The sequence below is a fragment of the Alexandromys fortis genome, unplaced genomic scaffold (genome assembly GCF_014885135.2).
Source record: "Alexandromys fortis isolate MF-2015 unplaced genomic scaffold, M_Fortis_MF-2015_v1.1 scaffold_34, whole genome shotgun sequence".
Taxonomy (NCBI): Eukaryota; Metazoa; Chordata; class Mammalia; order Rodentia; family Cricetidae; genus Alexandromys; species Alexandromys fortis.
This window is the reverse complement of record NW_026067933.1, coordinates 13,395,360-13,408,271: the sequence shown is the minus strand read 5'-3', so window position 1 is coordinate 13,408,271 and position 12,912 is coordinate 13,395,360. Positions and strand designations below refer to the sequence as shown.

Genomic DNA, 12,912 nt, shown 5'->3' with positions numbered 1-12,912 from the left:
CATATGATCATTTCATTAGATGCTGAAAAAGTATTTGACAAAATTCAACATCCCTTTATGATAAAAGTCTTGGAGAGACTAGGGATACAAGGGTCATACCTAAATATAATAAAAGCTATATACAGCAAGCCGACAGCTAACATCAAATTAAACGGAGAGAAACTCAAAGCCATCCCACTAAACTCAGGAACACTAAACTCAGAAACCCACTCTCGCCATACCTCTTCAACATAGTGCTTGAAGTTCTAGCAATAGCAATAAGACAACATAAGGGGATCAAGGGGATTTGACTTGGAAAGGAAGAAGTTAAACTTTCGTTATTTGCAGATGATATGATAGTGTACATAAGTGACCCTCAAAACTCCACCAAGAAACTTTTACAGCTGATAAATACCTTTAGTAATGTGGCAGGATACAAGATCAACTCCAAAAAATCAGTCGCCCTCTTATACACAAAGGATATGGAAGCAGAGAGGGAAATCAGAGAAGCTTCACCTTTCACAATAGCCACAAACAGCATAAAATATCTCGGGGTAACTCTAACCAAGGAAGTAAAAGATCTATTTGACAAGAACTTTAAAGCATTGAAGAAAGAAATTGATGAGGATATCAGAAAATGGAAGGACCTCCCTTGCTCTTGGATTGGGAGGATCAACATAGTAAAAATGGCAATTCTACCAAAGGCAATTTATAGATTCAATGCAATTCCTATCAAGGTCCCATCAAAATTCTTCACGGATCTTGAGAGGACAATAATCAATTTTATATGGAAAAATAAAAAACCCAGGATAGCCAAAACAATCCTATACAATAAAGGATCTTCTGGAGGCATTACCATCCCTGACTTCAAACTCTATCACAGAGCTACAGTAGTGAAAACAGTGTGGTATTGGCATAAAAACAGAGAAGTCGACCAATGGAATCGCATAGAAGACCCTGAATTTAATCCCCAAACCTATGAATACCTCATTTTCGATAAAGGAGCTAAAAGTATACAATGGAAGAAAGAAAGCATCTTCAACAAATGGTGCTGTGCATTGTCTTTTCATGTACATCTTTTTTGCTTGTTTATCTAGGCAGGGTTTTTCTGTGTAGTGCTGGCTGTCCTGGAACTCACACTGTAGATCAGACTGGCCTCAAACTCACAGAGATCCACCTGTTCTGCCTCCTGTGTGCTAGGATTAAAGGCCTGCACCACCACCACGTGGCTTCCGTTTGTATTTTTCAAGTATGTTCTCTTGATTAGGCAAGTTGTATGTTAATGAGAAGTCTCAGGCCTGTGTTACCGTTACTCTCAGGGTGAGGCATTGGGATATAGCCTGTGCATTCCTTGTAATGCTAACCTGACTATCCTCACTCAGTTGGCTTGGTATTTGTGAGGTTTTTCCATTAGGAAGTTACCACATTTCCTTTTCAGAAAGGAGTTTCAAATTCTTTATATTTGGAAAACAATCCAAAGAGTTGTTTTTCTTTAAGTCCCCGGACAGTTTAAGTCTAGTGAAGAAATTGATTTTACACTCTTGACCCTGTAATCATCACGCACTGAAGCAGCCTTGGAAACATTTTAGCTGTAATGACTTGGTGACTAAGGAGAAATGTAAAAAGTGAAAGAGATTTCCCATACATATCACAGTTACAATCAGATTAGCTGAAAACTATCTTTGAGTGTGATGTGTAGCTTTTGCAATGAGTAAATTAAATATTTTTAATAAAGGCATTGTATACTGAAGAAATTTTGAATTGAGATTGTTTATGAGTTTTCAAACAAAAAAAACTTAGTTGACTATTTAATTACTTAGATATGAAGTTGTTTTTTAACATCAGAATTATCTTATAAAATATTTACAATTATCTGACTTCCATCGATAACAATATTTAAGGAATTTAAAATATTGAAGTAGATTATCTCTAAACACACATACACCTGAGTAACGCTGCTAAAGGACTCAGAGAGTGTGTGTGTGTGAGAGAGAGACAGAGAGAGACAGAGACAGGGACAAATAATTATAGAAGATGGTATGAATTTGAGAGGGAATAGGGGAGAACATAGGAGGATTTAGAGAGGATAGAGGATGGGGTGAATATGATACAGATATGGTACTCTTGTATAAATTCTCAAAAAATCAGATATTAAAATACTTACATTTAAAGTTGTGATGGTTTTATGTCTAATTTTTAGGAAATTGGGCTTATACTCATGAATAGTCTTCTGTAGCTTGTTATCATTTCATACCATTTTCTTTCTTTCTCCTACTTATGTTGGATCTGTAGTTTCCACTGACTGAATTCGTTTCCTTCCGTTTAAATTGAACCTCCTTAGATGGGTGCTCCAATTCTTAGAGCTTTTTTTTTCCCTGGCAAGTCAGACTCCTTATTGGTACCACATCACATAGGAAAAGTTCAAAATCTTTTTTAACTGACCCATGCTTATGCTTTCAAAAGTTACCATTAAGAAAAAATAACAGGAGGACCTCATTCTGCAAGGTCTGCTCCAGAGTCACAAACTAGAGAGGAGGACAGAAAGTACTTTAAAGAGGGAATCAGTGTGTTGTCAGAAATTAGAAATGCCCTACATCTCTTTTTCTGTCTAACTTGTAGCCAAAATAAAGGATATACTTTTGTGAGGTTGAGTAAAATGATGCTTCTACTGTCTTTTGCTTGAAAAAGAACAGAAGTGTAAAAACCTGACCGGTCCTGTAAAACCCTGATGGTCCTGTAGTTCCTGTGTCACTACAAGACCATATGCGAGCCGGGAACTAAGCTGGAGACTTAAAAACACAGAGAAACACAGAGAGTCGGAGACACGGACATGGAGAGAGACACAGGGACAGGGGTCATTCTTGATACAAGAATGCTAAATGCCCCGTGTTAAAATTTATTATGCTCAGGGCAGCTTATCTAGAAATCCTTAGCCATGCCCAGCTCTCGGGATCTGTCAGCTGCAGACTCATCAACGGGCTTCAGGGTCTCGTGCTCAGAGCAGCCGCTGGCAAAGTCAAGGGGCCAGGGACCTATAGCTGCCAACACAGAAGTAAAATATTCCATCTGTTTATGAGATGCTCAATGTGCTAGGCAAGTTCTCTACCCTAGTCCTTCATTCTCTTAATGATAGTTTTAGTTGAACTGATTTTTACTAAGACCATCCAATGTTACTTTAATTTTATAGTATGTTCATAGAATTTTTAATTAAGTATGCAACTCTGTCGTAAGAAAAATCCATATCCTTCCTACAGTAAATTTAATTAAGCATTTCTTGTAAGTTCATTTCAGTGTCTACCATGGCCCACTAAAGTTGGAATTCAGTTGTAAAATGGTAGATTAATTGCCTTTTGTATGGAATGAAATAAGAATCTCAAATATGCAAAGTCAGGAAATGTAATTAGAGTCCTCAATTACTTATTCAGTGCATTGGAAAACTGAATGCAGATGTACAGAAAAGGGGCCAAAGGTTGTTTAATGTAGCACAACACACACGTTTTACACTTTACTTAATGACCCAAGTGTTTATTACTATGAGGTAAATGCACCATTTAAAGAATTATGGTGGAATTGTAAAGCATTAAAAGCTCCAATTAATGTTAGTCTGAAGTATGCAGTGTGTTCATTTTGCCTGAAACATTTTCATTATCATCAGTATTTTTCCAGTTATTAAGATAAATTTTTCCTCATTGTGCAGCACTAGAATGTTGGCTATAGTAAACTGTGGTCTTCTATACTGTTGAGAGTTAAAACTAATGGATGCCCCCACTACATCATACATAAACATAATAATAATAACTTACATGAAATTAGTAAAAGAAAGTGCTGCTTAAGTGCATTTTGAAGTAATGTGGATGTATTGCATTTCTTCACCTATGACTACAAATTTTTAAAAAACATATTTTTAATTGAAATAGAATTGCATCATTTTCTCCCCTTCTGCCCTTCTCCTAGCCCCTCCCAGCTACCTTCTTTCTAATTCCTCCCAGACCCCACTACTCTCAAGATGATAGCCTTGTTTTTGTTATGTTGTTACACACACACACACGTATATATATGTATGTATGTATAAGTATGTATTAATATAACCTGCTGAGTCTGTTTTTGTTTGTGTGTATGTTTTCAAGCAGCAAGCGTCCTTTCTGTGAATAGCACGTTTGGGAAAGGTAAAGCAACTAATTTTACTCTTTCTGTAGAAATAAGTGTATGGCCGAACTGTAAAAGATATAAGATACATGTCTTGATTAAAGACATGTTTTATAGTTAGGAAAGTAACCTCTGCTCACAGTGGATATATAAGAAAGCACAGAATCCCACAGACAGTAAAATAAAACAATAATATCAGTTTGGGTCCTTAGTGAAGAAATTTTTTATAGAGCCATAGGAAGAAAAGGTTATTTTTAGCTTTTTAAGTATAGAGGTATGGATGTCTTGGTGTTTGTGTTTTTGTTTTGCTTTTCTCAATAAAAATATCTTTCCCATGTTTTATATACTCTACTTTTATCTAAAACACTAAGTTAATATTATAGTTTAGAACAAATAGCCATTTATTTAATATTTAGTATTTTTACGTCACAACATTTTTAGTTTACAGATAACAGGACAGACAATTCTGAACTCACTTTTCCCAGTTAAGTGCACTGTTTGTATCTTGTGTACCCATTGTACAGTTACCAGCACTAGAAAGTTCGCACCCGATGATTTTAGTGACAACCCTATGGTGTGTTTTCATTTTCCCACTGGTACTTTTATGGTCCAGTATTCCACTCTGCATTAAGCAATCTTGCCACCTTAAGCTTCTACAGTTGTGACGCTTCAAAGTGTTGTCATCGCCGACCTTGACGTTTTTGCAGACTGCTGTTGAGTTGTTTTAACATGCTTAGCTCAAGGGGAGGCACCACAGGCTGGAAGCCATGTTCCCTTCTTAGTGCATCACATTGGTGTAATAGTAGTAAGTAGGTGATACTGATCTTGATCGTGTGGCTAAGTTGGTGTTTACTGGGGTTTTGGCTATAAACTTATGTAAAGAAAGAACAAGGAAATTGTGTGTTTTTATAATTTTACTTTTAAAAGAAAACCTTTAAAACATGGCCGTTAACAAGATAAGGCTAATGTCTTTATTTGTAAACTATAACTTGAGTTCACAAATTTCTTGAGCAGTAAAAATCTTCAGATAGTAAATAATTGGCCTTTTCTTGGAGTTAAGAGAAAAGAAAAGAAGGTGGGTAGGTTTTTTAATTAACATAATGTCTTTGAACTATTGTCAGAAAAACAATGCATTTGTCGGTAAGGGGAACTAGGAGTCTCCATTCCAGATCATTGACACAAGTTAAATAGCATTTGAAGGAAATCTTGCAAGTGCTATACAGTAAATAGTAAGCATTTTCCTTTGACAAACATGAGAAATGTTTTTACATATTTTTCTTTCACAACAACTCTTCATTCTCTGCCGCCTAGAGCATTAGACCATTATTACATGTCCCTCCTGCACCTGGAAATGATGGCTCCCCTCCTTTTCATCCTGTCAGTAAAAACAAACAACAAAAAACAAGCAAACAGTAACAAAAAAAATAAGGAGGCCACTGAAACATATTTAGTTGTTTGGATTTATGGATGTTACTGTCAAATGACTGTACACTTTTGAAATTCCACATCTGATTAAACGAACAACGGGGTCATTGGAATCAATATGTTTTCTGGAGTTTGAATAACAAGCTTAAACATTAAGAGCATGCCTTTTGCTTCCCAGTACCCCCAAAGGGTATGTTTTCTTGACAGTTGCTTCAGAGATCCTTCACAAAACAAATGTCAAACTTGTCAGGACTGTCACTAAGAAAACGATCCGTGTAGCAGGGGTCTTCTTCCATTGGGAAACAAGCAGATGTCTTAGCTCAGCAAAGTGAAACCCCTGGCACAAGAGGCAATGTCTGCTTGTGTTTGCTATCAAGTAGTGAGGAAGTGCTGTGCCGGAAGCCTTTCTTCCTTCGCAGTTTCTCTTGCTCTGCACTTACTCATTAATGATACTTGGTCTGTTGCCTGGATGATTTTGTTAATCTTGAACTATATATAAAGTTCTTGTAAAATTGACCTACAGTGTTAAACATACACACTTCCAAAGAACAGTCCCATTAGAGCTTTACAGGATCAAGCTGGAATGGTTTTATGTAAGATAAAACCTATTACTATTATTTTTATATTATTATAATATAGCAGCTTCATTGGTACATCCCAGCAGTTAGATTTGTCTTTTCCTCCCCTCCATGATCCTTTGCTACATCTAAGTCACGGCTGTATTGATATAAAATCACAAATAGATAGGCTTGTAATGGTTATATAAGTATTTAAAAATATAAAAAAGCAAAATTTTAAAGTCAAAATTTCAGAATAGAGAAAGGGAGGAGACAGTTGTGTATCTGACCTCAGAGGAAGCAGTGCTAGAAGAGACAGGATTTTGTAACCGGGCTTCCTGATTAGAAAAGACAACCAAAGAAGACTGCTGTTGTAGCAACCTGTGAAGTTGAAAATTTACTTCTGACACACACACACACACACACACACACACACACACACACACACACACACATATTTGCAACTTAATGGAAATTGCAAACATTTATTTAACAGCATTCTCCTATAGTTTCTAATCATTAAATATATAGATAGTTCCTAGACTTCTGGTTCCCCAGGCTTATTACCACATCTCCACATCTGTATATTTAATTTTTTTAATGTGCATGAGTTTTTCTTTTTCTGACTGACCATGTATATGTCACAGAGAGCAGAAGAGGGCAACAGATGGAACCCCTGAAACTGAACTTACAGGTGGTTGTAAGCCTCCATTAGGGAGTAGAAAAACTGATCTTGAGTATTCTGAAAGAAAATGCTGCGTACTGTTGAGAACTGCAGACCCTCAGACCCTGAAGTTTCTATGACCTTTTGCCTGCCAGAGTAAACAGCTTGTTTTCCTGTTCTTGCAACTGCTCTGGGCACAAGACCTTCATGAGTTCCTGATAGCAGGGAAGTGGTTTCTGGTGGGCTTGCAGCTGAAAAATCCCGAGACCTCGGGTGTGGCCATTAGTCAGGGAGGGTCCTATATAAGTGGCCCTGGAACACAATAAAGGGGGCATTCTTCTTTCAAGGATGACCCCTCCCCCCCTGTCTCTGTGTGCATGTGCTTTTAAACCTCCAGCCTAGTTCCCGGCTCACACTCAGTCAGTCACCCATGGAANCTCTCTCTCTCTCTCTCTCTCTCTCTCTCTCTCTCTCTCTCTCTCTCTCTCTGTGTGTTTTAGTCTCTAGTCTTTAGCCCGACTCGTGAACTGTCCCATGGCATACTACAAGTGTAATATACTATAATGTTCTTAACTGCTGAGCCACCTCTACAGTCCCTTTACATTTGTATTTTGAGTTAAAGAGCAGTGTCAAAGTTGCTAGATAAAGTTAGATACAGTTTATTAACCAACATAACGGTCTGCAAACTTAGTAGGACTGTTCAGATGATAAAGTCTTCATTTGTTTCTCATCTTAAAGGTTGGAGTTTAAAATGCCTGTATTGGGGATTGGGAAGGTACCTCAGAGATTGACAGCATGTACTGTTCTTGCATAGGAACTGGCTTCTGTTGTTAGCATGTACCTTATGGTTGACGACCATCTGAAATTGCAGTCTTAGGAGACTTAGCACTCTCTTCTGTCCTCTGCGCACACAAGAATGAGTGTGGTACATATACATATATGCAGGACACTCATACATGTATAAATAAAATAAATCTAAAATGTATGGCTATTTTTGACACAAACTGCTTCGTGCATTTTTGCCTTTTTTTTTTTAAATCAGTGCTGTTACTATAAATCAAAATTGCTGGAAGTGTTACTCCAGAGTAAGGAATGATAATATGCCTTTTTAAAGTATGTATTAGTTTATACAACCTTATTTTTAAACTCAGATATTCCATAAAATTCAGAAAACATTGATTAGACTCCAGTTGTATGTTAACTGTACTTATTCAGATGGTAAGAATATAATATAAAGAAGAAGCCCTGCTTTGAGAGCGTCTTGACAGATTTGGTGCTGCCTGACAAAGTAACCACTGCTGCAGTTACATTTCAATTCCTGTGATAAAACAGCATGATCAGGGCCATTTAGAAGAGGAAGCGTTTAATTGGACTTACAGTTTTAGCGTGTCAGAGTGTGTGATAGCAGAGCAAAGATATGGTGGCAGGAACATCTGAGAGTTCACGTCTTGGTCCACAAGCAAGAGGCAAAGAGGATACACAGGAGATGGGGCTAGTCTTTGGAAACCACAAAGCTACCCCAGTGACACACGTCCTGCAGTACCATACTTCCCAATCTTTCCCAAGGAACTCCATCAACTGGGACAAAGTATTCAAACATACAGAGTCTGTGGGAGCCATTCTCATCCAATCCGCCACAAACTCTTTACCAAGTGATTTTATCCACTGTTAATGTTTCACTACAAGAAGACAATGGAAGGCAGAGAACTAATATTTAATTTTGAATAGGATATAACTATAGTATAATTTCTGGGAACTCTTATCTAAAGAAAGCAGCTTCCTATTTACTAATATCTATTCATTAGAGATAAGTTAGGGAGAAAATTAAATAACACATAGTAGTAGTTATGAAAAATATACAAAGTTGTGTTACAAAGATAATATTAAAATCTTTTCTCTGGTGTCTCATGTACCTATAATGCTTCAGAATGGTTGGTAATATTTATAGTTTCTCTACTTTTCTCCTGTTGACAGAGTCTAAACCATTAATGCTGTGGAGGTGAGAGACAAAATGTAGAGGATGCTTGCTTCACTTTACTGATTTAAAGAGTTTTGTTTGTGTGTTTGTGTTTGTTTTGCCCATAGAAAACAATTGCATATACGTTGGTTTGCATTGACACAAGAAGAACTCAAAAGTTACTTGATTTCTTAAGTTTAGTTTTCTAAAACACGGAGATACAGGATTGTATTTTTGGTATTAACTTTATTTAAAGATACTTGAGAATTTCTGCCTCTGCTTTAATTAACTCAGTAATATCTTAGGCCATACTTTTATTTCAGTTAATAAAAATGAAAGATCATATGTGATAAATCCTAAGTAACAGGAAAGCAAGACTTTGGTACTTGGACATTGTTGAAGGAATATGTGTAAGAGAGGTTGCCAATTATAGGATGAAATATTTTTCCAGACTCATTATTTATACTTTGAAGGTCACCATTTAATATTAACCACAGGGTACATTTCATTCCTGTGGTAGCAGACATTATGATGTCAATTCATTATCCTCCATGTGCCATGGCAACCGATGTGAGTTATGGGGCCAGCACTTAGAGTCGAAGCTGTAGAAGATTGTAAGCAGTCTACAGCATGACATGCCATGTTTCCTATTTTAGAACTGACTGATCTTCAGATAACATATGGGGGTACAAGTAATTGGAAAATTGACAGACCTGTCGAGAAAGTATGTTAGATGAGACCAAAATGCCATGCTGGAGCACATAAAGTGTCTTAGAAGTTAAATTTATTGTTTTTTATCAAAGAGCAAAAGAAAGCTATCTGGTTCTCTTACCACAGAGAACACTGTTCAGTAGCAGGTGTTCCGAAAGTAATTTTGAAAGCCTTGATAAAATTGGTTGCTTTGAAAGGCAGATAGGAAGTTTTAATCAACATTTAGGAGAAAATACCATGTGCCATTATTAAATGTTAGTAACTTTATAGATACATAATCTTTTCCTTAAGGTTTCTGGAATCAGAACAGTACGTTGTTTTTAAATGTACTGTTGGGCTGACACGTTCTATGCAATTTAGAATTTCATGTTTGCTAAAATTTATTTTTGCAGGAAGATGAAAATGAAGCTGAAAGAAAAAATGCATCTCAAGAGTTCAGTGTGGAGCAGAGAAATGCAAAGAAATAAGGACTTTCTGTTGGTCTGGAGAGTTTACAACTCACGCTGTGACAAATAACATTTCTAGTTTATAAAATGTTAATTGTAAAATCTAATTTGCAAAACTGTTCTCAATAAAGTCCTTGAAATAGGCGCTTGTATTTGGAATTTATACTTCTTTTTAAAACAATTCAGCTTTGATTTAAAAGCCAAACCTTCAAAATACCTTTTGTGTGAATTTTTTGTCATTTTCTTGGTGATGGTAGGTTTTGTTTTTCAGTTTTTGTTCTTCTAAGACATGGTCTTATTGTGTGCCCTTGTGGGCCTGGAGCTCCCTATGTAGACCAGGCTGCTCTCAAATTCACAGACATCTGCCTACATCTGCCCCCATTGTTGGGACTAAATAGTTGGGCCACCATAACAGCCTTTGAAATGCTTTTAAAAGGAAGAAATTGTCCAACATACAAGAACAGGATTTTCTTTAGCCTGTGACCTAATATAACACATCTGGCTAGCAAAAATGAAATGTCTGAGTGTTTACTCTTCTTACTACATTTGCTGTCATCTTTAGAAAGGGCCTTACCAGAATTCCAGCTGTCAATAAAGAAAACCCAGTGTTCCGGTTTGCTTTTCTGTTCCTGTGATAATCACCATAACTAAGACCAACTTTGGGGTTGGGGGAAAGGGTTCACTTCAGCTTACACTTCCGGGTCTTACTCCATCATTGAGGGAAGCCAGGATAGGACTGACTGAAGAGAAGCCATGGAAGAACACGGCTTACTAGCTTGCTTGTCTACCTTATTCTGAGCTAGCTTTCTTACACGTCCTGGGCCCAACTGTCTAGGCTGGTGCCACCCAAGAGTGCGCTGAATCCTCCACTGTCAGTCCAGGCAGCTCTCACAGATATGGCCAATGCCAGTATGATTTGTGTACTTACTTAGTTGAGGTTCCCTCTTCCCAGGTGAGTCTGTATGTTAAATTGACAATAAAACTATCTAGGACAGCAACATAATTAAAAAGAGAATAGGAATTGTCCAGGCATGGGAACATGGAGAACCAGCCACTGTCACAGGAAATACTGATGTGTAAACTTGTCACATGATACTCTTGTTTTTTCTGGCTTTTCTAGACAGGCTGGCCTCGAACACCCAGAGATCCACCTGTCTCTGCCTCCCAAGTGCTGGGATTAAAGGCAAGTGCCACCACTGCCAGGCCCACATGATATTCTTAATTTGTAGAGAGGATAAAAGTAGTATAACAGTTCTTGGTAGAAGAGAGAGTGCCATGATTTCTAATTCATAAAATATTTAAGAAGGGGACTGGAGAGATGACAGTGGTTAAGAATGCTTACTTCTTTTAGAAGACTGGAGTTTAGTTCCCAGCACCTAAGTCAAGAGACTTACAGATGCATATAATGCCAGCCCCAGGGGGATCCAGCACTTATGGCATCCGCAGGCACCTCAGTTCATGTATGTACACACACACGCTCAAACACATACACTCACATATACAGAATAGAATCTTTTTAAAAAATAGTTAATAAGGACCTATTTATCTGCCATTCAAACTTCTGAACTATTTCAAAAACCATCTCTTTGTGTTCCTTTAACTTAACAGTCTTCCAAACTATCTCTGATCTGTATTTCCATTAGTGTTTTCTGTATTATCCTCCTTGATTCCAGCTTCTGAGCCGTTATTTGTCAGTTCCAGCAGGGAGCAGTTTGTCTCTGGCCAGTGTCTTTGCTTGTTTATTGAAGGCAGAGTTGCTTAAACTAAGGGGCAGAACTTTGGGAGGTTTGTAAGAGAATGCCAGCGTACAGTGTCCTCTCTGTGAGAGTGGAATGGGTGATTTTCCCCAGAGTCATTTTATCACCAGCATCTGACGAGCTCAGTGAATGTGTGACAGCAGGGTGTGCTGGCAGCTGTGATAGTTAGCGGAAATGGAGAAAAACTGCAAGGAGTTAAGAAGTTCACTGAAGGATAGCCTCTACTCTGATGGGAGATCAGGAAAGCAACTAAAATTCCAAAAGCAGACTCCCTGGGTGAACTCTAGACTGTGCCAAGAGTCTGCACAGGGCGTTTGAAATAAGCAATGTCAAAATCACTGGGACATCTTTTTCTCTACATGGATCTGTTTCAGAATACCCATATTGACACATTGATGATTTATCAATATTGTCACTGGTTTATTGTTTGTTTTTGCTTTGAAACAGTGTCTCTCTATGTAATTCTGCCTGTCCTGTTGTTTACAGTGTATACCAGACTAGTCTCGAACTTACAGAGAGCTTCCTGTCTCTCTGGAGTGTGGGGATTAAAGGTCGTGCTACCATGTTTGGCTGTCATTCTGAGTGAAGTAATGACAGGTGCCTCTTACTCTAGCAGGCACAGTGCAGGATTTGGGATTATGCAAGCAGCTGTCCTGGGAATGTGAGACTGATGCTGCTGCTTTCCCGTTTTAATAATGCTCAAGGTGAGGCTTAAAGGAAATAAAGGAGCCAAAGCTATGTACTCTGCATTTAACAGCGAAAGTTTAAACTCAAGCAGGCTGACCCCCAAATTTCACAGTCTTTGCACAATCGCCACAAATACTGTACTTCGTTAGATCCACATGTGTTTCTCTTCCTTCTAGTTCACCTATAACTCTTGGCACCAACTTCTTAGGATTTTTATTAATTATTTTTAGATCTGATTTTATTATTTTTAACTGTGTCTATGTGTGGATATGTTCATGTGAGAACAAGAACCTTTGGTGCCTGAGAGGCCAGATCCCATGGAGCTAGAGTTGCATACGATTATGAAATGATCAAATGGGTGCTAGAAATCAAATTATTTTCTACAAGAATGTTACATGCTCTTAACCTCAGAGCCATCTCTCTTGGGCAACTTTTATTTATTTTATGACTTTTATTTAAGTGAATTAAAGGAAATGACAAGTACCCCATTCTTTATGCTCCGGATTAGAATCCTGTGTGTAATGGACCAGCTATGAAAACACCTGTTGTTTCTCTGTGACATTCCAAGAAATCAAGAAAGTTG

The 12,912-nt window shown here is 37.7% G+C and overlaps 1 protein-coding gene across 1 annotated transcript in view; it reads left to right on the top strand.

Moving 5' to 3' along the window:
• Nucleotides 1-10,029, top strand: part of Phf14 (PHD finger protein 14) — a 137,579-nt gene extending 127,550 nt beyond the window's left edge. The window contains exon 18 of the mRNA XM_050145855.1: nt 9,832-10,029. Within this exon, the coding sequence (XP_050001812.1) occupies nt 9,832-9,906 (75 nt within the window). The 3' untranslated portion in view covers nt 9,907-10,029. The remainder of the gene's footprint in view (nt 1-9,831) is intronic.
• The last annotated feature ends 2,883 nt before the right edge of the window (nt 10,030-12,912 follow it).